The 22,669-nt window shown below is 43.5% G+C and overlaps 1 protein-coding gene across 2 annotated transcripts in view; it reads right to left on the bottom strand.

The window, feature by feature from the left end:
• Positions 1-5,985: 5,985 nt before the first annotated feature.
• The window catches only part of nrp1a (neuropilin 1a), a 62,609-nt gene continuing 45,925 nt past the window's right edge, over positions 5,986-22,669 (bottom strand). Inside the window, exons 9-18 of one of the 2 annotated variants that reach the window (XM_084938840.1) lie at positions 21,182-21,326; positions 17,160-17,491; positions 15,748-15,892; positions 13,005-13,094; positions 12,223-12,273; positions 10,215-10,358; positions 9,845-10,122; positions 9,666-9,762; positions 9,488-9,538; positions 5,986-9,388 (exon numbers count right to left, since the gene is read on the bottom strand). In XM_084938840.1, coding sequence (XP_084794966.1) covers positions 9,105-9,388; positions 9,488-9,538; positions 9,666-9,762; positions 9,845-10,122; positions 10,215-10,358; positions 12,223-12,273; positions 13,005-13,094; positions 15,748-15,892; positions 17,160-17,491; positions 21,182-21,326 — 1,617 coding nt within the window. In that variant the 3' untranslated portion in view covers positions 5,986-9,104. Of the gene's footprint in view, positions 9,389-9,487; positions 9,539-9,665; positions 9,763-9,844; positions 10,123-10,214; positions 10,359-12,222; positions 12,274-12,983; positions 13,095-15,747; positions 15,893-17,159; positions 17,492-21,181; positions 21,327-22,669 lie in introns of both variants that reach the window. The other variant, XM_084938839.1, reaches the window with a different exon arrangement.

Consider the following 22,669-nt stretch of genomic DNA (forward strand, 5'->3'; position numbering starts at 1 on the left):
AACTTGAGCTTTGATATCTTTTGTTTTGAAGGCGCGCGCATTCGTTTAACCGTCTTAATTTTGCTCACTTGACCCTTATGTTGCCTACGTCAACGCTAGAGGACAGCCCCTCTCACGCTCACACATACACAGTGTGTCGGTATAATACTAACTCAGTCCGTAACTCCAATTAAGTCCACATCTTTAATCACCATCAGCATCATCCTCATCACTATAAGGACAGTTGGCTCTGTACTTGTACCTCACTGTCCACTAACAGTTTAACACTGAAGCTAAAAAAAGAGTAGGCTATAAAGTGTCTGTGAAGGTTCTCAGTCATCCAGGTCATCGTAGTCAAAGGAGCTTGCAAAGAAAAGCGTCTGGACTTCTTTAAGTTGCTTGAAGACGTTTCACCTCTCATCCGAGAAGCTTCTTCAGTTCTAAGGTCAAATGGTTGTAGCCAACCTTTACATGGAGGAAGTGGAAAGGAAGGCTCTTGGCTCTTTCAAAGGAAGAGTACCCAGCCACTGGTACAGATATGTAGACGACACCTGGGTCAAAATCAAGACACATGAAGTGGATTCCTTCATTGCGCACATTAACGCTGTGGATAAAAACATCAAGTTCACCAGGGAAGACACAAAGGACAACTGTTTGCCTGTCCTGGACTGCGCTGTGCACATTGAACACACGCATGTAAAGGAAGCACTCAAAACGTGCGGTTATCCTAAATGGGCGTTCTTAAAGTCAGCAAAGAGGCTCAGAAAAGAAGATCAGACACCAGCGAGGGAGGATAAGGACAGACGCAACAACATTGTCATCCCCTATGTAGCCGGTGTATCAGAAAAACTCAGGAGAGTTTTCTCCAAGCATGACATCCCGGTGCATTTCAGACCCAGCAACACGCTCAGACAAAAACTGGTTCACCTGAAAGACAAAACGCCAAAACACAGACTTAACAATGTGGTGTATGCTGTACAGTGCAGCGAGGAATGCCCAGACCTCTACATTGGAGAGACCAAACAGCCACTTCACAAGCGCATGGCACAACACAGAAGAGCCACCTCCACAGGACAAGACTCAGCTGTCCATCTGCATCTTAAGGACAAAGGTCACTCTTTTGAGGATGCCAATGTTCACAGTTTGGACAGAGAGGAGAGATGGTTTGAAAGAGGAGTGAAAGAAGCCATCTATGTCCACTGTGAGCGACCATCTTTGAACTGAGGCGGTGGTTTACAACACCAACTGTCTGCCATCTATAATCCAGTTTTGAGTTCCCTCCCCAGACGCCTTAACGCCCACTCACATCCTGGGCCATCTGACCTCAGGAATTCGCATGATAAGGTGGGGCCAGGTTTCACAATGAGCTCACCCGAAACCCTGGCTGATTGGGACCCACACCCAGTTTCACACCTTGGCTCAGGCGATTAGAGGATCATCAGGGGGTCCTTTTGTCCCTCTGCGTGGGGGATACTCCCACTAGGTTTAAATCTGGGACTCCCCACCATTTGACCTTAGAACTGAAGAAGCTTCTCGGATGAGAGGTGAAACGTCTTCAAGTAACTTAAAGAAGTCCAGACGCTTTTCTTTCCAAGCTCCTTTGACCAGTAGGCTATAAAGTTTAAATACATCTGATTAATTATCTTTTACTGTGTAATTTACTACAAAACATTTTTTAAAAATCCAGTCGTAATTTCTTCTACTCATATTTTAAATATGATAATTTATTTCAAATGTTTTTGTTGTTAATCCAATTTAGTTATATAATACAAAGTGATATAAAACCAATAGAAAACGAAAAATGAAAAAGAATAAAATCAAGGGTTTGCTGTAAAGTATCTATACTGAAAACCTGAAATTCGAGTGGACTCTTTAAAAATGTGTAATACTTTTTTTTAACAACCACAAAGCTGAAATTTATTTATTTTTTATGAAAATTCTTTTAGAGGTATTAGATGCCACAAATACAAAATGAGCCACTACTATTACTTTTTTGTCTGAGTTCTAGTAAAAAATAAATAAGTAAATTCAGTCAGCTATTTATTTACTTTAAACTTTCTGGTTTGTTATTTTGTGCCTGAGCACTAGTGAACACAGTGGGGGAAAGAAAGTGAGAAAAAATAAATAGTGGGCCGGAAGACCCTCAAATCCTGTTTAGCCTCCTGGGAGTGTTTACAAGAGAATGCAGCTCTCTATCTCTCACAGAAAGATCTGTTTTAGAAACTACAGCTATTTCTTTCTACTTTTTCAGGTATTCAACAGTAGTTTTAAAACTCAAAGTATGTTTTTTTCTATTATTACAAGGATAAACCTTGATATGACTTGTGATATGGCTCATACGGCTCATATAAACGATATGGCTCATATCATTCCAGAGAAACAGAAATTGCTGCAGGTTCCAATTAAGTTGTGATTTTACTGATATACATCACAAATCACACTTAAGTAAGAATGAAGACATTGCTGAAAGGGAGCAAACATTCCCCAAAGAGGCATTTGTTTTGGATGGGCATTTGAATGCAAATCTAGACAATCCTACAGGCAGCTCCATGAGACATCCTGCAAAAAGAGACATGAGTGGATGTTCCAGCAGTGATCCACTGTCTTTCCACTGAATAATAGACACCATGCTATGAAATAAACAATAAACAATAGAAGCAAACCAACAAAACTTTAATATGGCAATTTTTGTAAATATATACATATAAAGATATAAGCTATACAGATTGTCAGTTGCTTTTCTCGTCTATGGTGGGACACTACAACAGATCTTAGCGTTCCCCCACTTGCCAAATCTCACTGACTGTTCTTGTTTTTCTGTTTAGGTGTGGAGGCAAAGTCAACCCCTATTTTTGTATTCTCTTGTGCTGCTGATTTTCTAAATACCAGATTCAGATTCAGGTCTTGCATGGGTGGCTGACATTTTTTTCAGATTAATATAGAAAAAACAGAAGTCCTTGTTTGTGCCCCTGACAGATTTGTGCTTTAACTTTGGATGATCACGATCACATGAAATCTCACGCTGTGATTCTCATGCTGTGATTCTCACGCTGTGAATCTCACGCTGTGAATCAGAAATTATGGCAAATACTTTTATCTCATCCTTTCTGGAATATTGCAATTGCTTGTTCACTTGTCTCAACAAAACCTCCTCAGAATGTATGCAAGTTGTTCAGAATGCACCTGTGAGTACTGTCAGGTCACTTTCTAATTCAGATGCACTGGCTCCTCGTCAACTTCGGAGTCCACTTCAAGATTCTGGTTGTGACTTTCAGAGCTCTCTGTGGGTAAACACTGATGTACATCACTGAACCTTTACATCCATTTGTCTCCAGCAGGTCTCTGATGTCCTGCGATCAGGTCCTGCTGGCTGTGTGTTATACAAGAAAACTAAAGGAGACAGAGATTTTCCCACAGTGACCCCCAGACTCTCCCCCACTGAGCCTTAGATCTACGGATTTGGTGGTTTCTTATAAAAAAAAACAACTAAAGAGCCATCTTTTTAAGTAAAGTTGCTTTTGGGTAACCTTTTTAGACAATTTTTTGTGATATTTATCTTAAAAGGTGCTATATAAATAAAATTGTACATACATTCCTGCAAAATTCACATGATAAGATCAGACTTTAGCTTAAAGAACATAAAAGCACGGCTCCATCCTGCCTTGTATGAACAATTCAAGTTGTTGCTTGTGGTGTAATGTTGTGGTTCCTTGGCACATCTTGGGCCCCTTAGTACTGAGCATAATTTAAAATGATTATGTCCATCCCTTTTTGGCAACAGTGTATAATCTACTAATGACAACGTGCCAGGTCACAAAGCTCAAATTATCTCAAATTGGTTTCTTGAATATAACAATGAGCTCGCTGTACTCAGGTGGCCTCCACCACCACCAGATCTCAGTCCAAGAGAGCATCTTTGGGATATGGAGGAATGAGAATTTCAGATCATGGATGTACAACGAACAGATCTGCAGCATCTCTGTGATGCTATCATATCAATATGGAACAAAAAACTTGTGCCTAATGAAGTGGATGGTGAGTTTTTGTAGCCTTTTTTTAATTTTATTTTATTTTTACAGCCAATGGTATAAAAGTGATGGGCCGTAATAGCTGAGGTATCCTGGATAAATGTCATAGGACTTCTGTGGATTCTGGAGCCCCCCTGTGGTGGGATTTGGCTACTGCATGGACAGGGCCATAACAAATACGATTTCAAATCTAAGTTTTTTTCAGAGCTGCACTTTGAGGGCAGACGACTTCGTCATGGAAAAATAGCGAGATGACAGACACAATTTCCTCTTGTTATAGCAGGAAAGGCGCAGATAACTAACGGTTCTGTTTTATTTGGCAGTACCAGTAAAGACTGTGTAACACAGCAGCTTATGGAAGTCAGCCAGTCACTCTGCGTCCGTGATAACATATCACAATACCCACAATAAAAAACAAACAAACTGTGTATTATGTTTGCACGTATTATAACTGGCAAATCATTCCTAGTCCACTAAATCATTTGCAGACATTAAACAATATGGAAACAAAAAAGAAAAATAATGAAGCATCTACACATTTACTGCAGTGCTCTACATTAATACATTAGAGACCGTTTCATAATAATGTTCCTTTTATTTAACAAACGTGGAATATGATACAGGATAAAGAACTCAATATTACTCCACAGAGCCACCCAGTGGCAAAATATAAAACTACAAGTTTCAGATGCGAGCCTGTCTGGGACGTTACTAATGCTGTGGTTATGCTGCTAGAACTTCTTTTCTGCAAAGCTAAAAAGCCTTTACAAACTAGTAAGTCAAACATTTTCAAATTTTTAGTTGTGACAAAAAACAATGTGAGTGATTCTCCTCACAGTGCGACTGCGGCTTTGATTTTTTGGCTCTATGTTATGTTTGACTTGGAGAAAGAGATTTTTTTTTACTGATATTGTAGCTACAGCACTGACTGATTCTTAATAAGTGATAAACTAATAGCCTTTTAAGGAGGTGATTCAATAATGACTTCTGCAGATTTTAATAAGAGCGACTGCACTGGTATAGAATAGAAAAACTAAACACAAAAGGGATTTTTCACTATCCCCAAAATTAATAATTAAAGACTAATCTTTAGAATTAGTAGATAACATATTCACAAAGAAGCAGCACTTTAAAGCCTTTGGAAAAGAAGACTTTAAAACCCAAAGAAGTACTGCTAAATAAAGTATCCATATCAGACACTTTCTAATTGTGGTGTAGATCAAGCTACAATTCTCCATCAATCGTGCCACACAGATAAATGACTGATGATACTCTGTGTGTTAATGACTAATTAATTAATCATTAATTAATGTTAAGCATAGTTTTACAAGATTATTAGTTTTCAGCAGTCTGAGGAGAGATAAAACAGCAATGAAGTTGGGTTTGCATGCTCTAAGCTCTCATGTAGTCAATAGCGTGTGAAGGATATAGCAGCTGAAAGATGTTAGGACTCTAATTTGCTTGCTAACGATGATGAGGGTCCTGCTATGTCTTTCAAGATGTGTATAAGCTTTCCTCAACGAGCTGCTTACATGCTGTACTTCTATCTCACGCTCTAAATTGAAACTGACACTGAAACCAGAGATTTTAAAAATCACTGTGGTGATACTTTCTGTCTCATTTCCTGGCCTGCCAAAATAAGTGGCAAAACGATATGACCCCTGTAAATTTAGAAGAAGAAAAAAATCAGTGAAAATGCAGTTTGAACTAATGATAGACCAGGATCAAAATCCAACTGAGTGACTGATCCCAGCTCACATCAGCTTCTCATTAGTGGTCACCACCCGCCCTTTACTTTATGCCATCAATTTCGCCACTGTTAACTACTTCAATAAGGTGGAAACTCACATTAGCAGAGTTCTGATCTGGGACCAGGAGGTTAATTTTCACCTGTCATTGCTCAGTGTCAGGCCAATCGAGCCGGTGAGTTTTTTCTCTTTTATTAAATGCAGAAAAAAAGCAAAACTCCTCAGCAAAGAAAAGTTCATCCTCCTTCGTGTGGAGACGCTTTTTTTTATTGTATCTTTGGAAAGCGGTGGCAATGAGACAGAGACCAGACAAAAAAGTTCTCTTTTAACATCACTGCGTTGCCTTGATAGTGCTTTCACATCACTCTCAAGCAAAAACAACAACAACAAAAAAGATGCTGTTTCAAAGAGCTGCTTGCTTATGAAGCTGCTGGTTTAACCCTTCACAGCAGGGCCGTGGTTTAGATGTCCGACTGGAGCAGAAAAAGAAAGAAAAAAAACATTTCAAAGCCTGAATTACAACTCACAAATTCCCTTTTCAATTTTTTAAGGCCTTTGCTGTTTATTCCTTTCCCCTCCCGCCCTTCACAACAGTAAATTACAGAAGCAGTACTGAAAATAAAAATCTTAATTCCTTGTTATTGTAAAAAAAAAAAAAAGAAAGAAAGAAAGAAAATCTGCACAAAATTCCGAATGACAGTACAAAACGAAGAGTTAATATGCCATGTAAATGTACGGGGGAGGGACATTACTGCTGGGAGGAAAAAAAATCTCTTCTGCCTTTTTCAATAATAAAAACATCTCAGTATTTTTACATTTCAGAATTATGTCACATAATCTGAAACTATATATATATATGCATGTATATATAAAAAGAACAGAAAAAGAAAACAGAGTTTTTGATTTTCTTCAGTTTCTTTTCTTTTTTTGCAAATGAATGCTAGAAACACGTAAACCTCTTAAATATATTTGTCAGTGCAACATTATTTCTTTTGAGTCCACGCTACAGTATCCTTTCTCCTTAGCTGCTGCAGCTACAGTGCTCTACAGCTGAAAGCACAGGTGGGGGAGGGGCAGGGGGCGGTGTAAAAGCTGAGGGGAGAGAGGGTCGCCCGGTCCTGAAAAATAAAATGAACAAGCTGAGAACGTGTGTTCACCACGGCACAACATACAAAGCACATCCATGTAAAAAGACTCCACGCCTCCCAGGATTGATTTTTTTTTTGATTGTTTTGACTGTGGCACAAAACCCCCCCACTGAGTTCAGGGGCCCCAGCGGCCTCATGGAGGGGGGGCACCACCACCCTGGGATTGAAGAGTTCACACCTGGGCGACGTTTCACTTCTTTTAAGCTTAAAAAGAGATAGAAAAAACAAACACGTTGCTGTTCTCTGTAAGTGTCCTGCCATAAGCTACCCCCTTTTTTTTTTTGATTTTTTCATGGGGAAGGGTGTGGAGAGGAGGGACTGTGGTCTCATGGTATTTTGTGTTGGCGAGGAACCCCTCCTCCCCCTCCAGCCCTCCACCATATGTATAAGGGGGCAACCATCCTTTGGTAAAGCCACGGAGAGAGGCCTGGGGGTCTGATTCAGGTGACGATGCTCGATTCCCACCCCCAACCCCACCTCACCCCCTCTCCAACCCACTGTACCAGTGTCCTGTCCTTTTGACATCAGCTCTGACATCACAACATTATGGCTGCTACACGTGAAACACGTTAAAAACTCTTCACAGCCCCCCAAGAGGAGGAGGTCGGGGCGCTTGAGCTACACTACAGCATGTGGACAATACAAACTGGGCTTTTTTATTTAAAAAATTTTTTTCATCATGAGACATATGTGTCTGGCTAAATTACTGATAGCACCATTCGTCAGTTAGTGTGTAAACCCCTCTTTTTTACAGGTTTCTACCACGAGGGGCTCGCAAAACAAAGTGCATTCAAGCTGCATTGTCCAGATAGCACTGCCTGGGTGAACAATCCACAGTGACAAGACAGTGAGGGATTTAGATAAAGCAAAGCAACGAGGATTGGTGTTTGTTTGTTTGTTTTTGCCAAATATTTGATATATTTTACCACCTCCTCTGAAATTGTCACGAGTGTGTTTAAAGTTCTGGAAACATCACAGCGACCAGTTCAGCTCACAGCAGAGATATGGCGTGGTCATGAGTGATCAAAAGAAGAAGAGTGCTGAGAGTTCATCTCTCTTTTTTGTTTTGTTTTTGTGCGTTTGCTACCTCTCGATTCATTCATCCTTGGGGCTCTTTTGAGAAGTGGATGTTTCGGTGACAGATGGCTTGAATGCACATTGAAATCGCTGGAGCGTCAGCGATCGGGCGAATCGTGCTCGCCTGAGCGACTGAAAATGAAACACTGCACCTTCCACGAAACAGTCCAGGAGATTGTATTTACACACACGCACACGCAAAAACCCATGACAAAAAGGGATACTGCAGCTTTTTTTTCCTTTTACTTTTTACTTTCTTTAAAAAAAGGACAATAAAATATATTAAAACTTATTTACAGTGTGTGTGTTTTTGTTTTGGACAGAAAACAAACAAACAAACAAACAAATACAACAACAAAAAAAACCTGTGATAAACTCTTGTCCTGTTTTGCAGGTATTTCTAAGGTCATGTGCCCCTGTTTCCTGTCATTATAGCTTAAGCCAAGTACAGTAAAAAACACCGATATCAACAGAGGATTCCAACAAAAACGTATTAAAGGCACTGTCAGAACCATACATTGCCATGAATGGGACCCTCACTTTAGAGTGATAGGGGTCAAAGGGGGGGAAAGGGTACATGTCTCACGGCACACTCTGTTTGCCACGCCATGGGGCGAATCTACAGTTTTTACCGGATATGGTTCACTTAGGATGTCAATACGTCTCTTTCTAAAAGGTGAAAACAGCCGTTACCAACTGATGGTAATAATAAAAAGACGTTTCTTTTTTTTTTTTTCCAGAAAACGATAAATACTTTAAACATCATTAATAAATTGGTCTCAACACCAGCATCCGATTGTAAAAATGAATGAAAATCAAAATAGAAAATTAAAATATCATCTGAATTATCTGTACATATTTTTTTTCCTGTATTTTATTTGTACACAGTGTCCCTCCCCCTTTACTGGTAGGCTCTGTTTTTTTTTTTTTTTAACTGCAGCTCCTGAGAAAAGCATGGATCAGTCCAGACCTCCTGTTGGTTCCTGAACCTGTCCCTCGTCCAGAGATTCGAGGGCATCGGCAGCCCGTCTGCTTGCAGACAGGCGGGATTATATGCCTGCAGACAGTCTCGTGCGAGAGCCCGGCCCATCGCACACAGTCACATGAATGCGCTCTGTCCTGAATCACGCCTCCGAGTACGAGCTCTGTACGTTGAGTTTGTCTTTCTTTAGCTTGACGCCGTCCACGAGCTCAAAGTTGTAGTTCTCCAGAGCTGACAAGTTCCTGTCCGACATGCCTCCGTGTGAGCAGGCGCAGTACAAGACCACGCCGCAGATGGCCCCCAGGAAGACCCCGAGGGCAGACATGGCGATGATGGTGATCAGGATGGGGTCAAGCGTCTTTAGCATGCTGCCTTCAGGGATCTGGTTGTTATCCACAAAGTCTGGATATTCTGTGTTTTCCGGAACTAGAGAAGAAGCAAGGAGCAGAAGAGAAAAAGAAAAGTGAGAAAATAAACTATAAAAGGTTAGAATGCACAACAAACCTGATGTGTGAAAGGACTTACTGATTTCATTAATATCCTCCGGTAATATTGGCTCAGTGGGCACGTCGGGATCTTTAAAGAGAAATTCATATTAAAAGCAGAGCTAAATGACAAAAAACTGCAGTCAGAGCTGTGTGCCAAAGTGCTGTTTTAGTTCAAAATCTGAAGGAAGTCACTGAAACTAAGCACAAAGCTTCACCTTTACAGTCTGGCAGTGTGATCCCATCGAGAACCTTAATGTCATCCACAGCAATGTCTCCCCAGCTCTTTCTCTCCACTAGACTTTCGATCACCACCTTGGCAAAAAAAAAAAGTGAGCCTCTAGAGTGACAGCACACACACAACAAGCAAAGGTAAATTAAAAGGTGGGTCAGTTACCTGATAAGGCTTGTTGGTGCGTGGCACGAGGACACGACCTTCCCTCCAGCGGTTGCCTTGGTGGCCGCTGACTGTCCACAGTAGGACATCTGCAGGTCCCTTCTCCGTTTGCTTGCGCTGCTTGATGTGTAGTGTGCCGATGTGTGGCCCAAACATGTGGTACCAGAATGACACACAGAGGTCCGAGTCCGGGGAGCTGACCACGGGGCTGACGAGTCGAGCCACCTCTGTCTCTTGGGGGCTGGTTGCTAAGGTGTAGATGAAATTCCCCGGTTCACCTGTAATGTAAAGCCCTTGTATCAGCAACACAGAGGTAAAATGCCACATGTACTGTGTCAGATGTTGTGAGTCTATCATCTGAGGTACTTACCTGTGTGGTCCATGTTGGGTCCGATGTTGAGGGTAGGCGTGCCGCTGGACTGGATCTGCCACCTAGATCCCGTGTCCTCCGATGTCCAGCTGCAGAAGGACGGATCATTGGCTCGGCCAAAGTCGCAGGCAAACCAGAGAAAAGCTGTGTGAAGAAAGATCAAGATCATGTATCACAGGAGAAAAAAACCTTAATCATTCTGCTTATTACAAAAGGAGAAGCTGCCTGTAGCCCTGGGCTCTATCCGAACAATGACCGCAGGGCCTGTCACGGTATAACTACAGGCTACACTTTGGAGCTTCCTTCTCTTATTCTGCTCTGGAACAGACCACTAGAGGGCAGCAGATAACTGTGGGACATAAGCCTACAGGCCTACAGGTGGGGGTGATACAAGCAGCTAACTCATGAAGGAGAAGCAGGAGTAGGACAAAAGGTAAATTACAGTTCTGACATGAGAAAGAGTGTGAACCAATGCCTCATGCAGTCCTTATGTCTTGGCTGTATTTAATGATCTCTTCTAATGAATGCAACAGGGTATGCAAAGAATGCATTAAACGGGAACACTGAGAAGAGTCAAAACCCCCAATGGCAGGGACAGGAAGACAGATGCCTGGACACCGTGCCCAGTTGAGAAAGGAAACATTCATAGCAACCCGCTGCGAACTGACGATTTTAATGAGAGCAGGGACATGGGATTCGAAGACAGCTATGGTAACAGCGCCGGGGCCCCACTCCAACAATGCCATCCCCTGTGGACACACGCCGTGTCGAAGAAGCCTTCATCGAGGCCAGAAAATGTGTGGGAGCTCGGGCTTTAGTGTTTTCCAAATTAGATAAAGAAAGACTTCAAGGAACACTGGGGAAACGAGATGTTTGGGAGGCCAGCCATAGCTTTATTCTCCAGCATGAAATGCCTTTAGAGATACCACTCTCTGAATGACAGAATCTATGAGCTAATATTCCCTTACAAAATGGGAAGGATTTAACTAACTTCTGCAGGCAATGACGCTATTTACCCATTAAACACAAAGGATGGAATTCCCATCACATATCAACCACATTTCAGGGTCCAAGCCACCATTTTCCCCATAGAAACTCCATTCCCAATTAAAACGACTTTGGCTTTTTTTTCCATTAAGAGGAGCCTGTGACGATATATATGTGTAAGAAAAAAGTCTATTTCTCCATGAATGTGAGTGGAAACTATACCCCCTGAGATGCATGGTGCATGACACACACACACATTCACATGGACACACACACACAGCTTATTAACATGCATGGTTTGAGAGTCTTGAGATGAAAAGTCAAATAGATAGGTGTTTACCTGTACTTCATTACACTCATACAGACATACACACACAAAAATGTGCATAAATGCATACACACATTTGCATCTTAGAGCTACTCTAATAATATCGCTCGTGCCCCAAATCGAAGACAGACCGCAGAGCCAGCTGACTGAGAGAAAGGGGGTTGGGTGGAGCCTACGGCCCATTAGCCAAGGTCAGACTGGGGCACTGCTTCTTGACTGCTGCCTCATCAGCCCGCTGTAGGAGACACTGGCTATGTGTGTCTGTCCATGCATGTGGGCCCCAAAGTGCACCTAACTTCCTCCAGTCATTTGCATCTGGCTTTTACAGGTGCGTGCTCTGTGTGTGTATCGGTGTCAGCCTGGTGATTAGTGATTATGCTGAGAAGGCAGCAGCAGAGCACCAGTGCTAATCATCGGCTAGCCTTGCATCACGTAGCCTCCCTTTACCCTGTCAGCGGGAGCCTCCCAGGGCCATATCATCAGCTTTAATAACAGACACACATCAGAGGAGAGAGGCTGGCTCGAGCTGGCAATCATTATCTCAGGTGTGTCTCTTGATGAATTCATGAAATTAATTCAGAACAAACCATGAGCAGTTAAACATTTGCCCCGCTGTATGTTTCATCACTCTGATGTGCAAACTTTGAAAGCACTGACCTTAAAAAATATGTATATATGGTATTTTTTGCTCACCTGGGATGGTATCCATTTCAGCAGTAGTGCTCTCTGGCATCATGTTACCACCTGTCACAATACAGAATGTTAGCACAGTTAGCCTAGGTTTGCAATGAGCTAAGTTTCATTTTAAATAAGTACCCATGCTAGCTAAACTTGGCTAATCAACGCATGCCTTGTCTCTGGCTTCTTTCTTATGAATGCCCTTTTTCTGGTATTCCTAGCAGGAAGAACTTATGCAACACATGACTGAGACGGTGCCATGCTCATCATTGGAGACTGCTGGTTAATGGGGAGTGCAGGCGACGGTGCAGGCTGAGATAGTTGACTGGTTAGAAGGAAAAGTAAGCTAGGAGTGAGTGGAGGCAGGGAGCCAGAGCAAAAAGCAAGTGAGAGATGAAATGATACAGAACAGATGTGGGTGAATTGATTTCAGGTGCAAATGCAACAATGCTTTCTGGTGAGTGCTCAGAGCTTAAGGTAAGAAGTGGTAGACTGAAGAGGAGGAGGTGGTAGCAACGGGGGCGCAGCAAATTAGAGTTGTGTGGCTGCCAGGACACACGAGGGTGCATGCATGCTTGCCAGTGTGCAGGGTACAGTACATGGAAGACTGGGTTTGGTATCAAAATCTGACTGCGGCAGCGATGCTACAGAAGCTGTGATGGCGCAGAATCGAGGGAGACGATCGAGCACCAGCCACAGCAAAAGCAAGGGGAAATTAGGGCAGGGAGGGTTTGGGGAAGGGGCTGGTCGCAGTCTCATGAAGGCGATGTTAGCACCTGTCACGTCGTAGTCATCACCTGTGCCACTGTGGCAGCTCGCCTGGTCGTCATCACACTCATCAGACGGGGTGGTGCTCGGGATTGCGGTGGTTGGCGGGAGTGTAGGAGCTGGAGAGGTGACGGTGAAGGGAGAGAGAGGAAACAATACAGGTTAGATTACAGGTTAAACATGGAAAGTGCACTGATTTTAGCTTAAGGGATTTTTCGACTACTTTAAAAAAAGGTTACAGTGTTTTCCTTTGTTTTTAAGGCCAGTATCTATTGAATAGCATTGCATTTCTTTTTGTTAATTGTCTGAAATCCTTCTTTTCAAGCCTACAGTTTAAGCATATAGTTTAAACAAAAACAGAAAAGGAAAGAAAAGAAGAAGAAACAGTGAAATATATTTCTGTAAGCTCGATTGCTGTGCTCACAGTTCCATGCTGAGCATTAGTGTAGAACTGAGCTATTAGTATCCCTCCTTTTATCAAGCTGTGGAGGTGTGGGTGTATAAATAGAGCTGAAGCGAATACATGGTGCGTAAGACTTTGAAACTAGAAGGTGGAGTAACAGGACTTGGGACTGGATATAGGCAGGGCCATTCCAGTCTATCATTATGGCCCTGCTTCACTTGGATGTGGGAAAGGCCCAAAATCCGCTCCATGGTCCAGTGCCTTTTGGAGATTTCAGACCCAATATTTCTTGGGACTCCTTGAGGGTATCTGCACACTGAGGGACTTCCCCAACAACTACATGTCTTCTAAGGTCTTTTTTATATGCTTTCCCACTTCTATAGGGCTGCTAATGGCGTGATAGCAAGCTAGCAGCTGACAAAGAAACATCTGCAAACAAAACAAGACTGAGCGTGTGTTTGTTGTGTTGTAAGTGTCAGGATTACAACGAATGAAGTATGCTTACATCTAAACTAACCCACATTCATTCATGTCACTGACATCACTTCCTGTGCTTGGAGAGTCCATACCCTGAAGTAGGAGCACTGGAAACGATTTGCTCATTGCGCATCAGTTTGAAACTGCCAGCTTGTCTCTTGCTGGTATTTCAGGCTCAGGTTGTCTAGGTGACTCTGTAAATCAACAGTATTCTTCACTGTCTTCGGTAGTTTCACTCGCTTGAAAGTTTATTGTGGGTCCTGACTACAGCCTCTGGTCTCTGGTCACTATGTTACCACAAATTCCTTCCAGTTTGTATGCAGCTTTGAAACGCTGCTCTTCGAACAGGGTTCCAAGAACTTTTGATAGTCCTTCTTCCTGCACTGTATGGCCGCACAAAAAAGTGTATTTCCTCCAATAGTTATAGGAGCTACAAAACAGTTCCTGTAGTCCAAACCTTTCATAAGTGTTTGCACTGTCTGAGGATTAAACTGGCTTCCTCAGTGCAGGCCGAGGAGAAGGAACGAGGAGAGAGGCGACAAAAGGGAGGCAAAGACAGACAGGGGCGAGCATCTTGAAAAATGTGTACAATATCTGTAGTTGTGCGTGAGAGCGATTGAGTGTGTTTGTGCATGTGTGTGAGCCAATGCTCTTGCTCGCTCTCTCTGCTAGATGAAATATGAGGCAGATCAGCTCCTGTCAGATTCAGGGTGGGGAAGGTCAGGGATGGGGTCAGCACTGCGTCAGGGGAGCCTCTCATAGAAATGAGGATTTCGGCCTCCTGCTACGGCTTGCTACACACATACACACACAAACACATTTGTACACACTAGGAGATGCACCTGCCTGTGCACTCACCCGACTGTGTACAGTTTACTGTAACCACATGTTTGGCAAGGTGATTGCGGTTGGTCTGTGTGCATAAATCTGTGCGAGTTTGTGTGTATTTGGCATTAACAGCGAAAACAAGCATTATCATCTGACTAAAGCTCCCGGTGGGAGTCCATGAGGCTTACAAGAGAATGGGCCTCCCTGAAATCCAATATGTAAATCCACTTAGGGCTAGGATGCTCCGTGTGCTTATATTGCTGAGCGTTTTTTGTGCTACATCAGCTTTGAGAGAGGCAGATAAAGAGCTGGAAAAAAATAATGGTAATTTTAAAGATAGCAAAGTGGGCGCAGTCCTTTGAAAGAAGAAAGACGTGCCGAGGTTGGGAAGAGTGCGATGAGGGCCAGGATGCAATAATCCTAGTGGGCCAGGTGGGCTTTCATTTGATCCCCTGTAGAAGTGGCTAGCTATTGGGGACAGCTTTGATGTTACAGGGAGACAAGACAGCTATCCCTTGTAAGGATAAAGAGCAGGAGCTGGACAGCTGTGGGCTCGACATAGGGAGCGCTTATGCACGTCTTTAAATAAACAGGACTGTGGCAAAGACATGACGCGCTAGCTCCTCACAGCCATGCCATTAGCTAGGATGATAGACTGCTCACCTGCGTGTGAGTCAACACACGTCAGATGTGAGCATGTAGTCTGAGAGGTCTAGGTGTGCCCACTAAGGGGGAGAAAATGAAACACAATCGAAGACAGTCTTGGCGTCAACTACGGGAGTGAAAATGTCATTTTCGTGGCTAAAAGCATCACTATAGCTGAAAATGTCAACTGCTCGAAGAAAGGTTTCACTCGGGGGGGGGACCTTTGCCACCACTGGTAAACACATAATTGTTGCTGGTGGAGAAATGAGCACCACGGGTGGAAATGTCACCAGCGTCAATAGAAATACTACTCTATTTCTTTTATAGTTTTGTGCATCAAAACAGAAAGGAGCATTTTAGACAGAGGACAGACAATGCAATCGATTTTATTGAAAGTCCTACATGTTTTTGAGCTTTACCTTCAATCTCGCAGCCCAGCAGCTCCAGCCGCAGGCCCATCCCAGCAGGAGTGGCCCTCTCTGGGTAAATCCTGACAAAACGGGTCAGCAGAGGCTCCACGGTCCTCAGTTCAGGAGTGTCATAATTGCTGTTGCCTTCAAATATCTGGCAGGGAAAAGGGCAAGAGTGATAAAGATTAGTATTGACTGCTACAGCCCCCCAAATGCAGGTACCCTACAGCAAAATTACTCCTACGTTCTGAAAATGGATACAGAGGGTTGGTTGTTTTGGGTAGGTGGACAGATGAAAAGTAAAATAAATAAATAAGCTGACCAGATGTGTAATCTTGCTGATATCCAAAGCACAGACTAGGTGAGTGACACAGAAGTCCAGTGGCAAAGACAGCATGACTCACACCTCTGACAAGGGTAACTTTCTTTAACTCTTTCTCCGGTCCTCCATGTGGGAAGGTATAAACGAAGGAAAAGAGGAGGCAGTGTGGGAGAAGCAAGCCAAGAAAGAGATAGAGGAATGACGGAAGTGGATTAATGGGTTTGATCACGTGAAGACGCCTGGTGAGCCTTAGATGCTGGGAAACTCTTAGGCAAGAGGAGAAAGGACACTAACTAGGACAGCCAGGATATGGATCCTCCTCACTCCCTTCATAAATCAACCATCAGCCCATCTGGATCAGATTTATGCCCTGTCAGGGACACTTGTAATTGGGGACGGGCTGTTGCAGCTCTTCTCGGAGGTGTGTGTGCCTGCATCCGCGAGTATGCACACACTTACATACTTTGTGTGTAAGTGTGTGCATGCATCAAGCAAAGTGTTGGCAAGTATGCCTTCAGCGCAAGGCAGTGCCACTGGGAGATAAATCTCTGGTCACTTCTCGACTGTTGCCCGTTCTTTCCTCTCTCATCCCTCTGACTCCCTTTCACCCCTCCTTCCTCTCTGGAGAGGTTTCACTATCCATTGAAAGGGTTGAACGGTGTGTGTGTCATGCAGAATACAAAGCAGGAGGAGAGAACAGGGGGAAGGACTCTGAGAGACTCAGATGCTTATCCTAATGTGATTCAAAGCACTCCTAAAATTGACTCACAATGACTGTTCAATGACTCACAACTGCCCGGCGCGTAGTCGGGTGAAAATTGACTAAATGCGTCATAATCACAATCGATGCTCTGACGTGTCTAAGAGACATTTTTAGAATTTGGTATTCAAATCATTTTCCACAGTGCTGAAGGTAAAACCTCTGTTAAATCAAAACGTCAATTCCAATCCTTGCTCTTGAAAAAAAAAATCCTGGGTGCATGAATTGAAAAATGATACAAGAGAGCTTTGATTAAGCTAATCTTCTGATTTGATAGCAGAACTGAACACATACCCAAGTATTGTTGGGCACTGTGCAAGGTAAGAGAGAAAAACCCACCTTCGGCCTGTTTCCACTGGTGTCGAGCACCATCCTCCAATCCGAGCCATTGTTGCTGTAGCCCAGGCGGAACTTCTTCATGAACACCTTGTTTTCACGGTGCTTCCCTCCCTGGATGATCAAGCCCCTCACTAGCTTCTCCTCGCCGAGATCCACCTGCAGCCATTCATTAGTGAAGGGCTGTGGCTGGGGCAGCAGGGTCCATCCTGTCCTACTTGTTAGCAAGCGGGCATTCTCTGGTACCCAGCTCCGGTCTGTGTGGGAGGACGCGGTGATCTGGTTGTCATTGATCAAGCCTGATACCATGCCCAGCATGCCTGAACACGGGTACTCTGAAAGGCAAATGGGAAAGCAAAAGGTGCTTAGCTTTTTGATACAAACAAAAGAAAACCTAGAGAGCAGATAGATGGAAAAATAAAACATGCGATCTGCATCCAAAGGCTTGAGGTTCAGCATCAGGCTTGCCACGGCTCTGCTTTGGTGAATTTGAGTTCATACAGGGGCATCGTCATGGATAGTCAAAGTCAAAGTGAGGACAACTATTCCCCAAACTTGTTGTGATGTTACTGTGATCTCTGCCTCTATTCTCTTTCTCTGTGTCTCTCTGCCTGCAGATCTCATGCATACTAATTCTTCTGCCTGAAGCGGTTGTCTCCAGGCAGCCAATTAAAACCCTCCTCTCTGTTGGTGTTTCCATCTCCTGCATTCTGGGAGCAGTTTTTCTTTTCATCTCTCTGCCCCTCCCTCTATAGACTCATATACACACAAAAACACATTCTCTTTGTGTTTTATCTGCTGCTCGTCTACCTTCTGCTCCGCAGCTGTTAACATCTGTGGGGCCGCATCTTTGAACACCTTGTTGTTTCCTGTCCAAAGTTCCAAACTTTTTTTCTCCTCTTTCATTGTATTATTTTTTTATTCTACCTCTGTGATCATCTCTAGCTTAACTTTTTGTATATTTTATGATCTTTGATTCCATCTCCATTTTTTTAAAAAAAGAGAGAAAGCGTTTTTTTTTCATTTTCTTTCCTCAAGCCTTGTTTCCAGTGACATCCCCTTGTATAATGAAGTCGAAGGGCACCAATTCGTCGCTACAGCTTGTAGAACCATCTGAATGCTTTAACCTTAAACTTTTTTTGTCCATTTTCATGTTTTTGCCTTGATATTACACGAAAGGTGGCCAGATATAATTCCAATGAAAACTTATTGACTGTACATGGATGTAGAAATTTCTGGTTAGAACAGTCAAAACCCAGCAACAACAGTCAAAACCCAGCAAACTCTAACACTACATGTGAAAATAAAAACAAATTTGTCTCAGATAATAAGTTTTTAAAGCTCTGTCACACTGGTGGGCTGCTCTGAATTTAGGATTATTGTAATTTTTAGCTGTATGAACTGACCTAAGGAGAAAGGTATGCTTTATCTGTAGATGGACATAATTATGTTCATATTCTTTTATCAAATGTTTTGTGAAATCTGTGAAATAATTTTGTACCATGCAAGTGATTGATAGGGACACAATAGTTCTGAACCCAAGACGGGATTGTCTTTTTGAGATGTTGTAAAAGTCATGCACAGCAACTTACTTATGCTGTAAACACTGTAAAGGAGAGTGATTACACTCTCTTCCAGCTTTGCATTTACATTCTCTACTAGAGTAACTTTGCATGATTCATAATTAAAAATAATCCCAATGTTTGCTGGGCCTCAGTCCACATTATGTCTGAAACAAGCCATTTTAGCTCTCCTCTCTCTTAAAGTGAGAGGTCACCTTTACTTAAAGCTATCTGTCCTTTAATTGGCTGCCCCACCCAAACAGAAGGTTGAACTGCAGCGCGATAGAGAGACTGCAGTAAATATTATATACTTCAGAAATTCTTCTTTGCATAGCTAGAAAGAATCCACAGGAGTCCACAAAAGTTTTCCACGAGCTGCCACTCGAAGTCTGACACTTGTACTAGCTTTTATTGGGCTTAAATCTTCCTGTGTGTCTCGTCCTATCTTTCCTCCAGCACTTAATCCCAAGACACTGAGTCAGAGACCTGTGCTAAGCAATAATATATTTACTATCTGGCTCCCACGGAGGGATAAATCCCAGCATTATTACATCTTCTGTGTCTGTATGAGACAGAGCGTGCACTGTACCGCAGCAGGAATCAATAGCGGAGCTGCGTCTGGGAAAAGTCAGCGAAAACTTGGAGAAAACAAGGCCCCGTTCAGACTTGTCTTTCTCTCTCTTTTTCTCTGTCTCCGGTTATCTAAACCGGCTCCTGTGAGAACCCGTGGGACAAATCTCTGCTCCCGCATTCTCGAAAAGGTCCAAATTGGAGCTCATGTAACAAATGCTGGCTGTGCGAATGCTCCTCGACTGTTTTATTTTTCTCCCACTTTCTTTCATCTTTGGCCAGAATCTGTTTGAGAGCGATCAGCGAGCTGGCCCCTGGCAGAGCAAAGGCATACTGAACCCCCTTTGAAGTGGGAGGATATAGAGAAAGGTACACATGTGTGATAGTGCGTGTGAGAGACACTGATCTGAGCTTAGACGCTCTGCCCGAGTGCCTGGGTCATCTGGAGCTGTTAACTGACTTCAGCTGCGATGCCATGCACGCAGCGGCACACCCAGGGGAGCAAGCACAAGGTGATATGCGGCTATGTGGGCCATGCTCAGGGTTTGGGTGGAGCATCGGTGGTTTATCAGTGATATTTATACACCACGGCATATTTACTAACAACAGGGTGGCGGATCTTGTTCATTAATGAGTAGCTGTTTAGATCGGCACGCGACCATGATGATTTAAGGGAGAACATCTTGCCGCATTCTGGGATTTTACTCCTCCTCTCCTGTGATGCCTAAGTTATGGCTTTAAAGAAAAACTGGAAGGGGAAAACTTGGAAAAAATGCAGATTTGAAAAGTCCTTTTTTGGTGAGAAAAGCGGCGATGAACTTTAAGAGTACTTTGAAAGCACTAGTTACTCAAGATCTTGTATCAAGGATTTGTAACTAAGTGTAGAACGGAGTGAGTCACTGAGTTTATGCAGCCCTCAAGAGCCTCAGAGCTTCTCGTTCTCTGCTAGCATGCAGTGAAGCTGGCAGTGTCTTCAGAGCACCCAGGGGTGCTGACGTCATTCCCGAGGCCCTGTGGTGACTTCGATCCTGTGATGTGTTTATGCTCTGCGCAGCGGTCTGGTCGTGCGCCCCGAAACACACGCCCCATCTGTAACCCTGCTGTACCCACAGTGCTCTGCGTATGTACCAGAGAGCTACAAAGCTCCATTAAAAGTTTTTTTTAAAAACAACACTCGACCGGCTCACATTTAGCTGGCTGCAAATAATTCCACCCCTAATTTTAATCCTGGGCGCAATCCTGTGCTCACAACATTGGAAAAAATACAAGAGGCTTACTTTGATATTTTTTTGTCCCTGTCCACTTCATTTGTAAGTGCAGGGGAACAAAACACACATCCAAGTGCTAATTAGAATTCAATACACATGTTCATAATCCCGCAGAGAGTCAGGCAGATGTGCTAAAAACCATACGAAAGGGAGCCGCACACACATGCACATACCACACATTAAAATAACATCAACAAAAAAAAAAAGGCAAAGATGAGACAAACAAAATCAAAGCTTTAAAAGCAAAGCCAGACTAAAGAGGAGGCTGAGGAAAGATCTGCAGGAGGGATGGGCCCAAACAGAGCCCACCCGGCTTCAGCTCACTCTGCCTGCAAGCTGTTGGCTTCATATATATTGGATGAGGTACATCTAAACATGGGGAGACATAAATAGGCAATCCTCCTTCATGCACCACTTCTCTATTATGCAACAGCTTGCTTTAGCCTTAAAGGAAGCAGATAAGGAGGGAGGTGTTTGCACCAGTGAGGCCTGGATGGGAAATATCAACTAGGTTGCCGCAAGAGAGCAGAACTGACTAGAGTCTGTAGTGTAAGCTGATTAGGCATATGAAAATGGAATATGGAGTCACTGTATGAATGTGTATGTGATCTCAGCAGCAACCAACCTGATATCTTACAGCCGTACACCTCGAAGCGCAGTGCGATGCCTGTTTCCCAGGTAACGGGACGTATCCGAATGAAGCGCGTCAGCGTGGGCTTGGGAAGCTTCGTCTTGGCAACGTCAGTTGGGTTGGTGTTGCCTTGGAAAACCTGTGAAAGATGCAGGAGGGAAGTAAGTTATCAATAGAATATGCTGAGCTGCTGAGATGCAGAATTTCTACGAAACGGAGACAGAATTCACTGGAGCTCAGAGATCGGCCTTCATCTGCATTAAGTTTACACAAGATGTAGCATTGGAAGGCAGGCTTTATGGCCACTTTTTTAATGAGATGGTTTAAATGTTTCCTCTTTCTCCATATGTAGCAGCCCCCACAGGCTGGGTAATGTGACTATGAAACCTGAGACGAGATATACCAGATTGGCTCAAGATGCTCTTTCACTGTCCTCTGTTTCCTGATCAGTTGGAGGTTTTACTGCAGTGTCTTGTTGAAAGGTCACAGACGTCACTGTTCCCCCCTTAGGTCTGTTGACAGTTTACTAGCATCATATGAGTAGGCTGGCCACCCAGCCAAACAACTCCCCGCAGTCTGTCACAGTTCATTCCGGGTAATTGAATCACAGCAGTGACCTCCTGACCTCCGTGACTTAGCGGCAATGAGGCAAAGAGGAACCCAGCTGAAGTGAGCAGGATGGAAAAGAGATAGAAAGGCAGTAAGTTTGGTAGTTTGGCTAATCAACTCTAAAGTAAAAAACTAAGAGTAGTTCATGCAGCTGTGTCCATCTGCTTGCCATGCACTCCTTGAGTACAGGGACATCACTAAGGGGAACCTGTAAGAAAACCTTCCACTCTCTCAAAAGTCATGCTGAGTCTCCACTCGCTAAATGTAAAGTGGCTTTTTCCGGAGCTGCGCTAAGATGCCAAACTGCAGCCTCAGCATGTACCAAATGGTGCCCCTCTGCACAAAAGCACTTTAGAGTCTGGAAAACACAGGCTGAGTTTACCACGGTACCTTTAAGCTGCCACTTTATAGAAGTGACAGTGAACTTTGGAGAGGGCTGGGGGGACATGTACACAGCAGCACAAACAATCATGCTTGGATGCTCTGTTGCCTTTGAAAACTTCTTGATATGAGTGGTAGCCTCACACTCTTTTGATTGGAAATTGTGGTATTTACATGGACACACACATTCTTCCCTTGCCCTCTGGACACCCACAGAGAGGCTTCCAGATGGACAAAAACCTGTTTGACAGGCTGATCTGCAATCAGTGGTCATCGCCTGTCTCACTCTGGTCAAGCATACTATCCCTCTCTTCCTTCCTTTTCTTGTCCCTCTCTGCCAGCTGCTCAAACATGACAACCATCGCTCCCGCTCCTCTTTATCTCTGGTCTGTCAAGTCTTTGTTTTTCCCTGCTTCTTAAATGAAAAATTGACAGGTCCCTGACATAAAACAGAGGCAACATTCCAGCACGGTCCTCCTTGCAGGGACTTTA

Source organism: Perissodus microlepis, chromosome 9, assembly GCF_051167445.1.
Source record: "Perissodus microlepis isolate ML-2025 ecotype Zambia chromosome 9, ASM5116744v1, whole genome shotgun sequence".
NCBI lineage: Eukaryota > Metazoa > Chordata > Actinopteri > Cichliformes > Cichlidae > Perissodus > Perissodus microlepis.